The 19811-nt window shown below is 38.4% G+C and overlaps 1 protein-coding gene and 1 long non-coding RNA gene across 3 annotated transcripts in view; one reads left to right on the plus strand and one right to left on the minus strand.

The window, feature by feature from the left end:
* LOC146470146 (transmembrane protein 72-like) lies at positions 1–7682 on the plus strand. The gene is made up of 4 exons (XM_085122221.1): positions 1–272; positions 1873–1936; positions 2900–2965; positions 5184–7682. The coding sequence occupies exons 1-4, from the start codon at positions 191–193 to the stop codon at positions 5416–5418; spliced, it is 447 nt and encodes a 148-aa protein (XP_084978347.1). The 5' UTR covers positions 1–190; the 3' UTR covers positions 5419–7682.
* A 5622-nt stretch (positions 7683–13304) lies between these two features.
* LOC146470147 (uncharacterized) overlaps positions 13305–19811 on the minus strand; it is a 40758-nt gene continuing 34251 nt past the window's right edge. The window contains exons 1-3 of one of the 2 annotated variants that reach the window (XR_014867069.1): positions 15003–15152; positions 14794–14863; positions 13305–13587 (exon numbers count right to left, since the gene is read on the minus strand). This is a non-coding gene — a long non-coding RNA (uncharacterized LOC146470147). Of the gene's footprint in view, positions 13588–14793; positions 14864–15002; positions 15153–19811 lie in introns of those variants that run through there. The other variant, XR_014867070.1, reaches the window with a different exon arrangement.

Below are 19811 nucleotides of genomic sequence, written 5' to 3' on the forward strand. Positions count from 1 at the left end.
CAGTCCATCGCGTCGGGTAAGAACGCCTTGTTGATGTCCACTGCCACGAAAACAGGTTCTCTGTTGTCCACTTGAATTGATAAAACTGCGTGATGGTCTTTTGAATTTATATTTTTTACCGTAAGATACTGTCTTCCCAGCTTCCGTCGACATTCGCAATAGTTTATGGCGACTTTGGTCTGAATGGAAAATGGAAGCTCCTGCTGAACGTCCGTTTATCATCCGACATTTCACTTCAATTACTCGAATCGTAGGCCTTTTCACCAGTGCAGGTAAAGCTGAGTTTTGTATCTTACTTGACTTGTTTAAGGAAACTAGAATATGTGTGTATTCTTCATTCTTAACGCTCGTAGAGTAAACTTGAAAGCTCTGTAAGTCAATTCAATGCTGTTATAAAGGTTGAAGATTATAACAGTTGTAACTGGGCTAAGGTTACTTTATTTAATCTATCGTCCGTGGATGAGATTGGTTAGAGCTCTAGCGGTACAAAGGGAAAGATCTCCGCACAGCCCAATGCATGAATTATGTTTTGACATTTTGCAACTCAAGCTTTATTCATGCTCGCCATTTTTGGAAGAGGGTTAGTATAACAGTCGTACATCTATAATTAACGTATGGGGCTAATAATGATGATGATAATGATAATAACAATGATAATAATAATGATAATGATGATGATGATGATGATGATGACTTTTATTACCTTTATTTACTCTCAGTAGTGTATTTAGGTCAAGTGCTAGTAGGGCCGAGCATTAAACTTCAGGAAGAAATAATGTACATGTAAATTGAACATATGAACATGGTTAAAAATCCCAACTGGCAGGAGGCAGACCGGCTGGCTATTTACAAACATGGCCAAGGAGTAATAACTTGGGCTACTGAAAAATTCCAGTCAGTAGTGATAGCAATTTGAAGTGAGGCACCCTAACCATGGCTGTGTAGAAATCTTTTTGTTTCTTTCATTGATGAACCTTCATGGCTATACTTGTAGGTCAGTTTACACTGAGTGATTTCTATACATAGACATCTCTGTGATGCTGATACATTTAACTTAGTTTAAACATACACCTGTGCAACCAATTTTTAACTGGTGTGAAAAAAAAAAAAATTTCCATGCTGTGGATGGGTAGAAGTGAATAGCCAAGCTTCTGCTGAAATATGTTGAGACAAAATAAAATTGATAAGGTGAAGTTGAAAAGGTGGTGACTAGCCAGATATCCCAGTGGAGGTACCCAGGTACATTACTGATAGGGAAGTGTGAATGATTGTGGCCAAGATATTGGACACAAAAGAGGTCCAACCAAGTTCAGTAGACCTACACCTTTCAAAAGCTCTATTTTCACTGGACCCTGATATCCTGCAGCTGCATTGTTTTTTAGGGCTGGGAGCATTGTTCCGTTGTTGTTCTTTTGTGCTCTCGACCAACCATGTAAAATGTTGTAAATGGTGTAGGTCACCTCAATAGATTAACAATGGGATCAAAAACTTCATACCAGAATCGTTCCACCCAAAAGAAGTCTACCAGAATCATTAAAACTCCCAAACAGTTTCAGGTGACTAATTTAAAACCCAAACAGGTCTTCACACCTTTCCATCACTAATATACATGAGTACCCTCCCCCCACTTCCCCTGAGCCAGACATTATTATGTGCAAACAGAGTTGTATAAAACTGGGTTTCTAACATTTCCAACAAGCAAGATGAAAACCTTGGTTAACTTTTAATCGTGGATTAGCGTTAATCATCTCTTGAACAACTGGGTCCTCTACATGTAGTATTAAGAACCGGAACATACTTGGACTAATGAGTTTTTTTTTTTGAGCAATTATACACATGATTATTAATTATATTAATGAAATTTTTTCCAAGCACTATGGTGGACGGGAGTTTATATGGCTGACAGTGATGATAAGAGAATAGCAGCATACCTTATGTAAGTGCATCAAGACTTTAATTATAATATTTTCATTCAGCATCATTAATGTCAAGGTATTATCTTTAAATTATAAAAGTAATTTATATTACATTTGTTACATAATTTTATACATTCAAATCTTTATTCTTTGTCTTGCATAGCTGGCTACATGAAACTGTTCAAAACATCAACATGCTTTTAGTTTATATCCATTTCTGATGTTTAGCAAAAATTCAGATAATAGGTGCTCAATCAAGTACACTTTGAGAAATTATTCTGTTTCATTTTGCATACAAGAAAGCCAGAAAGGCTTAATGCAATTGCACTAATTGAATAGTTTTTATCAGAAAGATAGCATTGACATTGGTTTGCCAATCTTCAGTTATGCTACTTGACATCATACCAGAAGTTGATAATGTAATAACCGATGCACCACAGAGACCTCAAATATGGCTACTTTGATCCGTCTAAGTTTACTATTTAACCATTGCTTTAACAGCCGATTGACTTTGCGGCACCCCAAAAAAATAAGCGAATGAGCTCTGAACTCCCTCAGACGTTTCTCCATTATATTTTCTCCTCTTATTTTGCCTGACATCCCTGCTCACTTGAATCACAATCTCAATCTATTCAAGTCTATTAGCACATCTCTTCAAAAACAAATTTTTGAAGAAGTCTATGGTATACATTGTTTTCACGCTAAAGTTAATGGATATTGAGCTTGGGCTGCCAGTGTATTTAAGTGTAATAGTATTCAGTTCTGTAGAAAAAAGAATTTTCTCTGCACCCTCGATGGTACTGTTTGACCGAGCTACACCTGGAAGTCTAGGATGGGTGATGATCCTGTGGGAAAAAAAAAGGCGAAAGAAAAAAAATTCCCAGGAATTTCTAGAAGTTGTGGTCAAACTACTGCGTGACAGTCACCTAATAAAGTGAAAGTATGTTAAAACCTAACACAATTTTTGGTTTGCTATTTTACAGGATCTGTGGTTTAGCTGTCACATTTTTCGAGATCACTTTCATTTTGGATAAATGCTTTTGTTGCAGGTGATGTAGATACTTAACATGCAGTAAATTACAATCATTTCATCTCTTGCATTCTCAGGAGTACCCAAGCTTAACACAAGGAAGAAAATTCTAGACAAATATTCAAGACTGAACAGTAGTGATACAGTAAAGTTCTACATACTGTAGAAACTTTCATTTTAACAGTCAAAGTTAAGAATGTCATGCATACTGGCTTCCAGGAAGTTTGGATTACCTTGTTCAACATTAGGAAATAATAAACAACACCACAGGGAAGTACTGCCCAACAGATGGATATGCTTTAGAATTTCATCCACAGACTGAGAAGAATGACCTTGTGCAAGATACATGATGTAATAAGTCGCTCCACAGAGAAGCCCTGCTTGGTTGCTTTCAGTTGAATGTTACAGTAAATCCACGTCATGTGTGACTAGTATTTTTGAAATTTGAATGAAGTTTTGAAATTTATGTGTCAGTCTTGAACATTGGCAACAAGATTTTAGAGTTCTCATAGAAATGTCCCTGACGGTATAAAGCTATGAATTTTTCTTTACATCACAGCATTAAGTACACTGTATTTCCAGAATAACAATTTTTTCCCAAGTATTTTGAATCCTTCTTTTTTTTCAGTTACTGTAATGTGTCTTTTTCAGAAAGATTTCCAGAGAAATGATCAACATTCAATTCAAATGCCAGACATCACAAAGAGGAATTTGAATGTTCATTTCATTCTTGGAAATACTGGTCATGCGTGACATGGATTGACTGTAATAAGGACAGCCTTGTAAAACGTTATGGTAGTGGTCAGTACCATTGGTACAATAGCTTTCATTTTTTAAGGTCACGTGGACCTGGAGATTTTATCTCCAAACAAGGTTGGAATCTTGGCGTAAAACAGTTAACATATTGATAGTTAGCTATTTTTAATTACAGTCTATAGCTAGTGGTAGATCCACAACTTTATGTAAGTTGGAATGCTGCGTCCCTTGCACTAGATTTACCAGTTGCAAGTAGATTAAAGGAGCCACTTGAACAGAGTGTTGTTTGGGCTGTCATTCAAGTTTTGAGTCACATATTGCATTGAGCCTTGTACCCATAACAAACTGGTTCATTTGTAACTAAGATGAACCTGATCAACAGTCTAGATCACTTGTGACGTCAATGTCCCATTGATGTTACATGTACAAGTTCAGCCTTAATAGAGGTTATGGGTTGTTGTCCTTAATGAGAGCTGTGGATACAACATACAGGTGTACCTTGATCTAATAGTTTGTTTGTCGTACATTGCAAGAGCAGAGAAATTGTTAACATTCAAGGGAGATAGATTGGAACCTTTAATGAAATTCAGCTTCAGAGAAACACTGCATGTATTATGAATTAGGAAAATAATTGTAAAAATTTAGGAGGCAATTTACACTGTAGTGCTATTGTTGATAAGCACTAACTTGTTTTCGCAAAAGAAAAAGTTAAGCATTGAATATGTAAGCTTCAGCGCTGATCTTATCATTAAGAGTTGACAAGTCACAAATTAAAAAGTTAGTTTTCTCATGGAGTCAGGGACAGTCACTGGCTGTCAACAATGTAGAAAAAAAAAATTAGAGAAAATTTTCATTTTCTTAGGGGTAGAAAACTGAATCTTGATATGGTACCATCTGTGATGAAACACCTCAGTCTTTAACTTGAATCATTTAAGTCAATGTGTACACATACATGTAATATTATGGTTTGTCTTAAAAAAGGTTGTTGGTTAGCATGAACCCTGGAAAGCTCTTTAGATGTTTCCTTTATAAAAGTGTCAAATACATACAATGACATGCATTAAAGAGGGGGTGAATTTGTTCATTACCTTGTGGAAAAATTGGTCATGTTCTCCAATTTGATTGGTCAATAAGAATGGCTCAATACTACTTGCATCAACATTTTTCCATGTGCTTTCAAGACCTTGTTTTTCATGCATTTATTTCTAAGCTTTAAAAACTATATCTTGACACTTTTGTGAGAGTGGCTTCTTGTACTGATTTGAACTTAGCTGTTAATGAGTTATTGTTTTTGTGTACGATATGTTGTCTCAGATGCTATCGTTCTATCTGAGTTTATTCTTTTTGTTTTTCTTTGTTTTACACCACTTTGTGAGTTTGGCAGGGCTTTACGCCAAGGATGAGTCCCTTGCCTCGTAGTTTTTATGAAGTCTTGACTACCCTCCTAAAATTTCACTGAGAGCTAAAATTTTTTCCCTCAGGGAGGAGAGCTGTGCTCACACACTGTGGAAGTACCTGCTGGCTGTGGATAACTGGAAGAAATCATTGTTGTATGCTTGTTTGTCTGTTATGTGTTACCTGCATCCTAAAGAGTATTGGCAAGCCTTAATTGCTGGAGTTTTGTTGGATGTCACTGCATTGATGTACCTCATAAGAACATTCAGAACTAGGAATGAGCGGGAACCCTACAAATACAAGCAGCTAGAAGTCAAGTGAAGGATTCGTTTGTACCTGGATAGGTGATACGCACAAGTTTGTGTTTCAGCTTTAAGGGGAAGTATCACGGAAATTTGCCGTCATTTCAAAACCCAAAAACGTTTGTCTGTCGGCAGAAACAAAGGAATAATTGTCAAGTTTGTTATAAATTATCACCCCAGTGCAATAAAACTGTCGATTAGTGCCTCTGGCCAGAGACAGAGTAGACCGATTTGGATTGAAACTTGAAAAATGTTAGGACACTTTTGTTTCCAAAATGCGCTAGAACAGATCACGAGTTGTTCCTTTCAAGAATTGAGTTGATTTCTCTCCTCTCGTCATTCTAGAATTATTTGGCAGCTGATTGAAGGTCTTATTTTATCATTTTTAACAAAAGATATTAAAAACCCCATGATACTTCCCCTTTAAGGCTACATTTAATAAACAGATTCCATCTTGCCGTGCATCTGTTCAGTAATAGATCACAGATGACGTCAAACAAGTGGCACACCAGGCGCAGCCGAGTGTGTCACTGATGTTCTTACCACATTTTCACGTCTTCTGTGATCTATTACTGAACAGATGCAGAGCAACATGGAATCTTTTTGTTTCATATAATAAAGAACCAAAATTTATTAATGGTGACGTTATCTACGCGTCTGTCCTCCAATAGATCATAAGTAAGAACCAATCAAAATGCGTGTAGAATTCAGCATATTATAATTATAAACATCTACGACTTGCTTATTCTCAGCATATTTTTTTGCTGTTACCAACACACAGCATTTTAAACAAAGGTTATTGGTTTTGTGGCCAGCTTCAAGCTGGTAGAACTGACAAGACTCCAAAATTGTTGCTAAAGCCTCCACTGTCATCTTAATACATGTATAAACTCTCCAAATAATCTGATTTACTGGGCCAAGGTCTTAAAATGGGTTTGAATTTTATTCAGACCAAGTCTGAAAAAGGTTACATGTACCTGAAAATAAAATGTTTTGGTGTGAAATAGGGCCAGGGTTTGGAGAACTGAGTCGTACACTCCCACCAAAAATTCTGAGGATTACCCCCACCATGCATCCCCCTCCTCTCAGGAGTATACACTCGATTGCAAAAACGTTGACACCTAAAAAGCATAAACCGTGAACGATGAGACCCAATGGCTTTATGGGTATAAGTGTTCTAAATTTATTTGCATAATATTCTATTCTCCTGCGACGGTTGATAACCAAAATATGTTGGACGTGGTCATTGATGGCAACTGTCCAAGCTTTCCTTAAAGGGTCAAGTTGGCCAACAAGAGCCAATTTTTAAACACTATCCACAAATCCGTTGGGTCCCATCGTTCATGGTTTATGCTTTTTAGGTGTCAACGTTTTTGCAATCGAGTGTATGTCCAGCACCAAACAATGGAACAGTTTATAGGCTCTTAAAGCGGCACTGTCACGGCGATCTTGCTGTTTTTTGGTCAAAACTGCTCAATTTTTTTTCAAAGAACATGTTTTGTAACGTGAAATTGTTCTTACAAGACTGGGAAGAAAATATTAAGGGGTTTTCTCCTAAAGTATAATGAGTTTTAAGCGACTTGTCTAAAGTACACAAGTAGAACTTGAAAATAGTTGGCCAATTTTTTCAAGTTGCAATTCACTTCCATCCTAGCCATCCGCAGTCAAACATAGTAAATACTACCTGTAGTTTCTTTGAACTTGTAGGGTTATTGTTCACAAAACTCAACCATTATTCCGTTGAAACAATACGTTTTTTGGCTATTCGTAGTGACAGGTTTTTTACCAGGCATAATTAGTTCCTAGTTGTGAAATCTGTACGGTGCAGTCAGGAATATAAATTTTCAACAGCAGATTTTATAGTCTTGTGACATTAAATAACAATGTAGCTATTTTCTTTTTAATAGCATGTTTTACAATAATCCATTGTGTCATTAAGAAGCACACTAATCGCTTTGCTTTTAAATTATGACTAGTCTATTTAGAGTGAATAAGTATAGTACTTCATCGAGAAGTACAAAAAGATCATACAAACTATTTACAAATATCAGATTATTAAATAAATATAATTGTTAACTTATAAATTCATGTAATATATTTATCTTAATTATCATAGGGAGTAGAGCAGGATTAGAATGTTAACCCAGCAGGTTATTAGTCCACTATTTGACGATTTTGTGGAAAGTATAAGAATTTGCAGAGCAATATTAGAATGTGCAAAATGGAGGCAATTGTATGTTGTCATACGTTCTGCTATTAAAAAGATGGCGCCTTCTAATTTGATATTTATGGTTTTCTATTTCTAGGTGTGTGTTACAAATCTATTTTTATTAGTAGTTTAGGCAGAAAATTTAACGAATTACTGAAGTAATGCTTGTACAAAAGAAGCTCGTTGTTGGTCAGCTCTTTACACTTTAGGCGCACGATAAGCACACTGTACACGATTAGCTCTAAACCAAAAAATTGTAAAAAATGTTTTAGTTTCACCTGTTCAAAGGCGTTTTCAGTGTTAGTTTTTAGTTCAAGTTTGAAAGTAAAGTTAAAACTCGAGACGAGGTAAAGAGACAATTTACAGAGATTTCAAGGAGGCTTGCAACAGTTTTTCTGGCCTTTTCCTTGGCCTCGTTTGTGCTTTATTCTAGCTGTTTATCGTAAAATCGCAGCGACCTAAGAAGCTCATTGTACGTTTAAATGATTTTGCTATGATAAAAGACCTTTGGACAGAGTGAGAACGTCATAAGTTTAATTTTTCTTGAGTTGAGAAATGTACTATTGAGCATTTTATATTTGAATGGTCCCACTTTAAGATTTCACCCTCAGAGTCAAAAGTGAGAACAAAACACTGCACCTTCTACAACGTAATATAAACACTCGTTTGTCATTCCGAGAGTTACCACATTGCATCAAAGGAGGCTTGATTATGTAAGGTGAAGGGAGGGTCATGATCTGATAAAGTTTTAGATCATGGATACCATATTGTTTTAAAACATAGCGCGCGTACTTCCCAATCTAATTCCTGTTGGCGTCATCATAGTACATTTCTCAACATACGTACGGCGGTGCGTCTATAACTGAGATGACGTGTGCAAATCAGACAAACTCGGGTTTCCGTCGCTTACCTGGCGCTTAGTGTCTACGAAGTTTCTCCAGAAATGGACGTAAATAGTGAGGAACCACCCAATGTTTTCTTGGAACTGAGTCTTCTCCAACTGTACCGTGCCCAACGTAAACATCGCGATGAATCGAAACCCTAGTTCAAGCTTTTAACTTTGATTTGAACATTTGGGTACTTATAATAAACATTCTGTGGGCTTGGAAACTCGATTGTCTACATTTTCACTGACTTTAAACTAATTCAAAGCAGCAAATTTTCATTGACAATTTCAGATGAAACATTCTCGTTCAGACCAGCCATTAAGAACCTTTGTATTTCTGAACAGACATTGAGAGAATTTTCCGCGGACTACTTTGTTGTCACTGCATGTTATAAAAGAATAGGTGCATGCTTTTAGCTGTGCGTATATGGAGTTATGGGAAGTTTGGAGAGCACTCAGGAAGCTAGAGTTGATCACGGCTACGTCTCAGTCGAGCAACTCTCACGCTTCTCTCGTGCTCTCCAAACCAAGTCAGAACGACTTGGAGGTGGCCGTATAAAACCGTTCTGTGGAAAAGCAGCTCCGTTGTCAGACGTGAGTACTCTATAAAACATCAGCATAGCTCATTCAGGCACAAGTTGTTCTAAGAGCGAATATCCACCGGGGAGCAAATGTACTTCACTGATAACATGTCGCACGATTTTCAAATAGCCCTTGAGTTAATTATTATAAGCTAAATTCGATTTTGAGACGGCAATACGACTTTATATTGACGGCTAGTTGGGAGAAAATATATTCCGTATTGGGCGGAGTCGCGAAGCGACGGAGCCCAATACGGAATATATTTTCTCCCAACGCCGTCAATATAAAGTCGTATTGCCGTCTCAAAATCGAATTTAGTTTTTTATCGCGATACTGACATTTTGTTGGAGAAAGTAAACGGATAAAGTACAAATCGTGCGCTGATTGAAAGAGAAATTCTTACTTCAGTTAAACTGTAGTCATGGTAATATCCGTACGCGAAATGTTTTCTCGGGGCGGGTTATTTGAATTTTTGGCTTTAATTTTTACGTCAAAACAAAGAAAATGCAAAAATTTACAGTCCATAAAGCACCTACCATTGATGAAATAGACGAACTAGTAGGTTTGAACATTTTACCGGTAAATTTTCTTGAAAATTTGTTACCGCCGAGATATAAACAAGAACATGAAAACAGTGATGAATAAACCTCACAACCAGAAGCAAAAATAAAAAAGAGCAACCATACTAGTACCCAAAAACGAAAACAGAGCGCTGTTATCCTAGCTTAGATGCCGTGGAGATTCAGAAATTTGAAAGAGACCAAGCGGCGAAGAATACTGTAAAAATTACCGAGTCTGCCGTTCGGCGCTACGACAAGAAGATCAAATTGACAGACCTGAGCCATGAAAGAGAACGCAACAGAGCTCTTGGAGCAAATTTTTCTAGAGATAAGAGACATCAGGAAAGAAACAGATCCTTTTGCTTTGAAAAAGCCATAATTTATTGGAATTTAAGCTCATTGTTATTTACCGTGGCCGCTTTCACACTCGAGAAAGCCTTTTAAGTAAATTTCTCTTCATCGAATTTTCACTTACCTTCAAGAAAAAAGTTGTATCCGCTGTATCATGGTACATGTTCGCCACAAAAAAATATTATAAGTGGTCCTTGAACAGTGTCAGAAGCTTTGTAAACTCAAATGAAAAGAAATAAACAACACCATCCAACGTCGCATGTTCATTCAAAGAAGTAAAATTTTGATCTGTGCGCGCCGAACCCATTTAAGGTGGCTTACTACAGTTTTCAGTAGATAAAATAAGATATCATTCCATTGCGAAGGAAACAGAAAGGAGGAACTATTTTTGGTGTTGTTTGTTACTACAACAGTGAGAAAAGATGATTTTCATCTCGAAACGATTTTGACAAGCTCTAAAACAACAAAAATAGCAGGCCGATTTCTCGGAGAAGGACTGGAAACTAGATGTTTTGGGCGTTTCCACCTCCAAAACTAGCCGTACGACCCTAGCTCAAAATCTCAGGATTTGAAGAGTATCCATGAATAAACATTTCTGCAAAAGAAAACAAAAACCCGTAACACAGAATTTTCACCACAGAGGAAAATGCCGTAATTTAGCCATATTTTAAATTACTAAAAATCTGTCTTACAGATTTCTACAAAAAACTGCCTGAGGTTAATACTTGGTGAGTTTTGCCAGTTCTTAAAATTTGGGCATGGGTTGTACGACTACTTTTTGAGAATTTGGGGCCTAAATGTCTCTTTTTGCGACCTCAATGAAAGTTGTATCGCGCATGCGCTAATTTCGGGGGAAACCCGCACGCGCAACAGCAGTGAAATCACCGCGAGCCATTCAGGGGACGAGAATGATCATTCTGCGAACTCATGTGAAACCAAGCAAGTGAACTTTGCGAGTGCTGGCTTTGGGTTTGTTTTATGGAGCCCAGAAAGCGGTTGAAACAGCTGCTACCTTAAATTTTACAGTCAATTCATTCAACGTTTCTCAGGAATCGTTTTGTTTATAATTATGTGGAGCACTGCACTAGCTTGATAACTTCGTTCACGGGGCAAAACAATCTTTTTCGAAAGCCTAGACTCCAACATCTGTTAAAGGGAAGCCCAGTTATGCGAACTCTTCGGCCGGGGGAACAACCGTTCACAAGCAGTGCCGTGCTGTCATGCTTACATGACAGTTTTTGAGCCAATCAGAAACCGTCATTTTGAGACGGCAATACGACTTTATATTGACGTCTGAGCGTAATGGGAAGATCCCCCAGGATCGCGATAAACCAGGAGCTCATAATCCGGAGACTCTATATCCCATACTAAGCCTTGGAGTCAACCTTTTCCGGAGTAGATTTATTTTAGAACGGATTATTTCAGGGGACCTTGGAAACTCTAACAGTTTAAATAAGCAATCAAAGGACAACAATAAAGTCCTAAAGTGATTTCAAAGCTGTTTATGTTAGGGAAGTTATGCGATTTGTTGAGACAGGACGATCATGTTGTTTGCAAATACCTCAGAAAATTTACGTCATATCTTTTCGTGGGAAAAGAAGTTCTTGCCCTTGTCATGGGCTGTTGCAAGATGAAATGGCTTTGATAATACTGTTGAACACTTGCTTGGCTTTAAGCGGTGGAAGTACCGAGACTCTGATAAGACTCTAATTACATTTTCAGGTTTCTCTTTACTCGGCTTGGTACAACTGAGAACTGACAACTGACAACCTTTAACTAACTCTAACAAAAAGCTCGAGTGTTCGCAATTAAATACTCTAATTTGAAGACATGTTTGGGTTAACTGTCTGTGAAATATTTCACTAGAAACTCATTTACCACTCAACTACGAAAACGCAAATAAACATACTCAACCACACATTAAATTCACAGGTAGCCAACGAAAATCGTGGAAAGAACGACAGTTCCAAAACAACAGACAAAGGACCAAAATTTACACGGTGGTCCAACCCAAGGTCAGCAAGAACCATGTGCCAAGCGTGTCTCTCTCGTGAGCTATTGTTAACACACCAAATTAATCCATCATTAGACGAAAACACTTTTAATTGTTTTAAAAAAAACTACTTAAACATTTTTGTCGGATAACGTAGACCTTGAATCATAAGATTAACATGACGGTCACAAGTTCTTACGTCAAGCAACTAAAATAACTCAACTCTCTAAAGTACTAAATAATGAAATTCCACTTCATGAAATTATGTCAGGCAGCCTTGACTTCTTGGGTACGATATCATGGTCCACACCGATTCAGGATTCATACAGAAAATTTTCTACTTATTTTATTTGCCTGATAGTGATATACTGAGTGGATAACGATACCCGGCACTCTTTGAAAAGCAATGGTCAGATATGGCCAGCACACGACAACCGAGTGCTGTCGGATCAGCACCAACTAAAATGCGTGAACGGCACGCACTGAAAAGAAAACCAAAGGAAACGACAAAAAGTTGATAATTTTAATTTCATTCGCCATTTATCGTAGCAGTTATCGACGGTGTATTCAATTTGTTTGTGCCTGTTCGATTATATTAAAAACCTAATGAACAAATTGTCAATCCTCCTGATTTGAAGCTATTTAAAAAAGTGTCTCACTCGTGACTTTTCAACACTTATATTCCCTGAAGCCGGAAGAGGCAGTGGTGAAGACATCTTTTGTTGGTAGGCATTTCCCAAACTTGACTCGTGAAGTGGGTAAACTCTCACTAGAAACTCATTTACCACTCAACTCAGAAAACCCAACCACACGTTAAACCCAACCACACGTTAAGTTCACAAGTATCCAATAAAAATCATGAAAAGATCGACAGTTAAAAACAACAGACTAAGGAGCAAAATTAACACGGTGGTCCAAGCCAAGGTCAGCAAGAATTGTCAGAACTTGTGACCGTAATGTTAATCTTATTATATTCAATTTGTACGTTATCCGACAGAAACGTTTTTTACGTCAAGCAATTAAAATAACTCAACTCAGGCTCTAAATCACTAAACAATGAAATTCCAATTCATAAAAATACATCAGTACAGTTTTGACTTCTCGGGTACGATTCACGGTCCACACCGATTCAGGATTCAGTCAGAAAACTTTCTACTTATTTTATTTGCCTGATAGTGATTTACTGATTGGATAACGATACCCGGCACTCTTTGAAAAGCAATGGTCAGATACGTCCAGCACACGGCAACCAAGTGCTGTCGGATCAGCACCAACTAAGATGCATGAACGGCACGCGCTGAAACGAAAACCAAAGGAAACGATAAACAGTTGATAATTTAAATCCCATTCGCCATTTATTTTAGCAGTTATCGACGGTTACAGTATTCAATTTGTTTGTCCCTGTTCGATTATATTAAAAAAGTTCGGAAATTTACATAAAAATCAATGAACAAATTGTCAATCCTCCTGATTTGATGCTATTTAAAAGAGTGCCTCAGTCGTGACTCATCAACACCCAAATGCCATGGAGCCGGAAGAGGCAGAACGACACCCTTTGTTGGCAGGCATTTGTGTCTTCTCCAACATCGCAAAGGCAGCAGGCAAATCTGAAGGATGAAGCGAGAGAATGAGTGTGCTGCTTTCTATTTCAACTTTAACATGTCGTGTTATAAAAGCAAGAGATAAAAGTAAACGTCATTGATACTTAACGTCATGAAGGCTTAAAGGGGTCATGTTTTGGATAGTTTTAAACAGTTATATTTTTATTAGGCCATCCCAATAAAATGTTTCGTTTCCCGTCGCCCGACCGACCCATTTTTTCGCTAACTTAAAAAAAAAAAATTCCAGATTCACTAGTCAAAGAAGCAAATACTTTAATTTACAAGCACACGATCTTGTTTTATTAACAACAATTGGTATGATGTGATGTCCTTGTCTTTAATTAACATCGATACCACGTTTTATTGTAGATAACGAATAACGAACGAAAAGGCCACGTTTTCGTGATGACTTTGTAACCAGGCTTTCGTACTTAGCAGCCCAGCCTTCTCTAAAACCCACACCCCTTTAACTGTCCATTCTTTTTTTTTTTTTTTTTTTTGCCCGACCGACCGACCCACCATCACAAGAGACGGGGCGATGGGAAATGAAACATTTTATAGGGATGGCCTTACAAAACGTTTCTTCATTGTAACGACGGGTTCTATGAGAATCCGAATGGCAACACTCAATTTAAGGCTTTTAAAAACGAATGGACAGGGAACCCGGGGGGGGGGGGGGTACTTGGGTTCAGTTTTGCTGGGTATGTGCCGCTGGCCTCTCAGAGCCCCTGCCCCATTATAGTCTTTTTTGTAGCCAGTTATAGACCCCATCTTAGTCACTTTTGGGAAAATGTAATTTTCGCGATCCTAACTGAGTCACTTTCTATTTATGCATCTACTTCGTTCTGGACCGGTGGTTTTGTGCTATTGTGTAACTTGTTAATATTGAAGTTGTGGTTTCAAGAACGGAATGTAAAGCGAGGTGATTGTTACATTTAATAAACAACAACTTTCTGAATTTTTTAACCGAGACCATTTTGAATCCCTACTTAATAGAATTTTCTTACCCCAAAAATCCGAAAATGTGCGACCCCATTCTAGTAACTCTATTGAAAATTCAACCCCATTATAGTCAATCCATTCGTGAAAATGCGACCCCATCCAGTGGCACATCCCCATTAGCCTCTTATAAGGAAGTACCCCCCCGGGACAGGGAATGACAATTTTTTCTAAAGTTTTCCTAAGCTTGTTATAAATGTTTCCTTCAGTTACCTTTGCGAGCAGTTGTTTTTGAGTGCTCAGGCTCCACCGTCTTGAGTGAGTAATCGTCCTCCAGCACAATCTGTGTAAAAAATATTGAGTGGCAAACATTTATCATTTATTTAGCAGAAACAAGTTATGATTAAATAATTTCATTAAATAGTCACCTAAAATACAAAGAAAACTGACTAAATAGATTTCGATAAATAGCCTACAGGTACCTCGCCTTTTGCAGACATTCTTGCGTAAAGATATTGTGAGAACGTCTGTCCTTGTGGTTTGAAAGTACATGTCTTTGCTGATGCGGCCTTGGCCCTGATGGCATGTGGGAGGCTACGTAGTTGGACTTTAATCCGGAAGTCTTGGTTTCAAGTCACGCTCTGACCACTATATTGGAGTCGTTTCTTGGTAGCCCCAAGTTCAACTCCTCAACCGCGCTTGTAAATAGCCAGCTGGTCTGCCTCCTGCTAGCTGGGATCCTTGTCCGTCTTAACCATGATATGTCGCATTTAAAATATTTGTTTCTCCCTCTCAACATCGTTTCCAGGGCTTTTCCCTTATAAATTAGGCGCCAATCCCGGGGGGGGGGGGGGGGGGGGAATCCCCAAAAAACTGGGTTGGGGTGTCACCAAAAATTCTTCAGTTTATAGTGTCTGCTCGACTTCAGTTCATAAAACCCCTGGAGCCCGGAGCGTGACCAGAGCGCGTGACAGGCCATTGCGGCACGTACACAGTTGCCGTAAACATCATGATGAAGAAGTAGTTTCTTCCAAATAAAAAAAATCGAATTGAGAGTGCAAAAATCTATACCCTATTTATTACCAAAAAGTTGGCGAAACGGATAAAAATCGATACCCTATTTATGACCAAAACGCTGAAAAACCATACTCTTTGGGGCCGCACATATCTATATAGCCCATATAAGGGAGTATCCCCGGGGCGCCAACCTACTAATGCCCTGGGAACGTGGTTGTCTTCCGGTTTGTTTCATTATCCCTGGAAAGCTCCCCATTTGTTTTTTTTTTTTTTGGGGGGGGGGGGGGGGAGGGAAATAATTTTAATTTACTGATATTTTTTATTATTATAACTGGCATAACACACGAGATCAACAAGTACTGTGAAACGTGGAGCCTGGGTTCCAACCGAAGCCCCTTGAAGCACGGATAAAAAATGCTGGTTCTGGATAATTGGATATTACTACTGTGCTTTACGAGTTTCCCTGCCTCCCCGTGAGATTTTAAACAGGGCCGTAGCCAGGCTTACAGGAGACGTTTTCTCTTGGTCTTCCTACCAATTTGTTCTTTTTGTTTAGCTAGTTTACCAGGAATTGGAAGATTGATACTAAAGAAAAAGATCCCCGTGGTTAACGTCGACTGCTTCAAATTAGATGAGTTAAAAGGTCATTCCCTCTGTATATCTGATCAGTTGCCGGGAATGCGTTTGGGAGTTGCTCTAACTCAACGTCGTGTTTCTTGCGGCCTAAGAAGCATTGTTGGAAAACAAACAAAACAAGAGGCCAAATTCAAAATGAAGAGAAGCCGAAATATTTCATGGTATGTATTATTTCCACATGGAGTGACATCCTCATGGGTATCTCAAGTCGACAAAGTTATTGTTCAGGTGGAAGTGATTCTGGGAAGGTTCTTATTATAATTACATATTACTTTAGTAGTCGTTATTATTACTCATTGGCGTCCTCGGGTTAAACGATAGAGCCCTAAAGCCCTTATTGTTGCGTCTTGGAGCTCTAAAACCTTTTTTGGAGAGAAGGCGAGATTTTTCATAGAGTTGCTATACGAGAAGGCTTCACCTAAGGGAGTGTCATATTTCCGTGGGTCGCGTAGGAAGGAAAAAAAGATTCTGATAGTGATCGGCTCATGAAGACCAGCGGTACATGTATATTGGTCGAAACGTCGCGCTCCACATCCATGTGACACAATCGTGAGGCTAACGATTTATTTTGAGTTATCATTCTAAACCACATTGGCTAACATCTTTCATGACATTAGACTCTGATACTAAGAATATGAATACAATAAAATCTGCAATTCCACAGCGACAAACCAATGAGTGGTGCCGGATCACTTGTAGACCTGGATCAGCAAATTATCTCAAATACAAAATATTAACGGCAGACTGATCCCAACGGCGGAGGTGACGAGCTTGATAGAACAAACAACAAAAGCTAGAATAACTGAAATATATTTGTTTTTAAAAAAAAAAAAAAAATTTTTGCCCGATATTTCGGTTTGCAATACAAACCTTCCTCGGGGGCTGAACAAAAAAGCTTTTTTGTTCGGCCCCCGAGGAAGGTTTGTATTGCAAACCGAAATATCGGGCAAAAATTTGTTTTTTTTAAAAAAAACAAATATATTTCAGTTATTCTAGCTTTTGTTGTTTGTTCTATCAAGCTCGTCACCTCCGCCGTTGGGATCAGTCTGCCGTTAATATTTTATACTAAGAATATACCACCACATTGCACAAACTGATTGGTCGTTGCTGAGAGCTAATAAAAGGTCATCAAACTTAGATAATAAACGTCATTCATAAAAGATAGATCACAAAAGTCAATTAATGTCCCCATAAAATTAAATAACAAGACAATCGCGTTCACGATCTTGATTATACTAACGCGGCCTCTGACAAAAAATTAAAAAAAAAATTATTGGTTTGGATAATGACTGCTGCAAGGGTTATACTGTTAAACAGTCCGGCACAGTTATCAAATTTGATAACCGCGTGACAAGGAAAAGCTATAACGGGAAAATGTAGTTACCTGATAGAATTGGTACCTCTTAGGCGTGAAAGTGAATTTAAATCGCACCCCCAAAAATATTTCTGAAACTTTTAAGCGGCTCCTTTCAGAATTTCCGATGAGCAATGTAGTAACTTTTATTATAGGAGTTGCTCCCTCCCCTCCCGTAGCAAAATGCTAGCATAATGGGCAAACGCTTAGTCCCATAGTATCTCAATGCAGTGTTATTTAATGTATCCAAGAAGTCTTACTCCTAGACCAAGGAGACCTAAGAACACAGAAAACCAAGTCCCACTCGATCCAAAAGTTATACTTCCAACCTTAAATCCACACATACTCCTCTCGGCGTAGAAAATAAATTCGTTCACATTGGCGAGTTCACGAAAAGGATGTCCCTCTTTCGGCCAGTCTCCGGAGCCCATATTGTTAATTTTAGACAGCAAATCCTGACACTTCCACGTTACTCGTGAAGCATAAACACATGGTATCAGCAAGAATGTGAAGTTTAGGACAAAAGCGATGACCATGAACACTGCTGGTGCTCTGCTTAACTGTCGAGACAACAAAGAAAAATGTGTTGAGTCGAAAGCAAATAGAGCAAGACAGTTACCGCCAAACAGACACCAATGAGCGATAAACCATGGCTTTAACGCTTGTGAAAATGCACAAAGTTTTGTGTATTGCAGTGACGTCATTAATGTTCCCTTGATCCATGTTACAAATTTCTTGAAAACACACGTCAGCCAAACTGCATAGTGCGCATGTCAATACCGCAAACACACAGCAACACGTCAAAGCCGTCAAGTAGGTGATAGAAATTCCCAATCCGTACATAATGTAAAATTTCATTTTGTGGTATTGAACAACTGATATTCTAAATCCACATCCAACAGTTATGGTAAGCGAACAAAGAATCAACATCATGTTGATCAACAGCCAGTTCCAAGAATTTACCTTAGTTTGCGCAGATGCGAGAGAGAGCAAAGGCAAATGTCGTTGCGCGCGCCATAAGGTGTAGATTAGGAGAATACAAGTCACTGTATCGGAGAACGAAAAGGCTGATAAGTAGCTCTGGGTAAAAATCGCCACAGTTTTCCGTCCATTTGTGACATTTGTCACGGACCGTGTATGTGTCACGCAACCATCCACAAAGGGACCACAAATGCTTAAAATTGAAACTTCTGCGAGTATCGACAAGATGTTCAAGGCGACAAAAATAGCGCAAAGCAGAGCATAGTGCGTTTTCCTTGGGTTCCAAAGCCCTGTGGATTTAGTTATCAACCTGAATAGTTTCCCCGAAACGAAAATGTCGGAGCAACAACTTCCGCTTCGACATGAAGGCTTTGTTTCTTCGACACGTGGATGTGAAATGAGTCCAGATTCCTCGTCACCAGCTGGAATAGCTCACTTTGTATATTTGCGATATTTTCCTTGCCATCAACTGAATACAGTGGCTGGGCTGTGGCCAAATGTGCATTGTAAGCCATTACAACTTCCGGTCCGCTCGTAATCATAAGGAATCTCCAGCTCACCAGCTTATTATCAAAGCAGTTGAGCTTAGCAGTCCACTGGAATCATTTTAAGCATTTTAGGTTATTTTGTTTTGAACCCACAGTCCTACTGAAACATAGCAGATTCGATTGGAAAACGAAAGTCTAATATATATATTTAGCCAAGCCTAAAAGCGGAGCTCCAATTTTTTTCATAGCATTTATAGAAATCTGCTTAGCGTATGAACGTAATAACGTTACCACTTCCTCATCCTTTCTGCAATTATATATATATTTAGTGCATATGCAGCAAAAACTGTTCATCAACAATAACAACAACAATGTAATACAGAGGGCAAAATTACATACTCCTGATAGGTCGAACGGCGAAAATACTCGCTCCAGATTGGCTGAGCAAGCCAGTTCTACATTTCGTTGGTTTCTTTATTTTGTGTCCAAAAACAACGAGTTCTTTCAAGTTCTTTGGAGTTCGACTGTTTAAGCCGAGTCGTTTAATTCCTAAACGTTAAGTTTTCGCCGGTCTTACAAGAAACAGCAAAATATCATTTGCGTCAAAGCTAAAAACTTTTATCGGATTGACATTTGTTTAGCTGAGAAACTGAAATCAGTCATGGCGAACAAGTGCTTTCACCTCGCTACCTCTTCTTACAACGAATGATAACCGAGCATAACAGTGTCCTTTTGATGGGAAGAAGGAGCAGGTCAAATTCAGTGGAAGAAATTACTCCGTAAGTTCCTTCTTTAGATCCACCGTTTTTCTATTT

Source organism: Pavona decussata, unplaced genomic scaffold (genome assembly GCF_977016875.1).
Source record: "Pavona decussata unplaced genomic scaffold, jaPavDecu1.1 SCAFFOLD_114, whole genome shotgun sequence".
Lineage (NCBI taxonomy): Eukaryota > Metazoa > Cnidaria > Anthozoa > Scleractinia > Agariciidae > Pavona > Pavona decussata.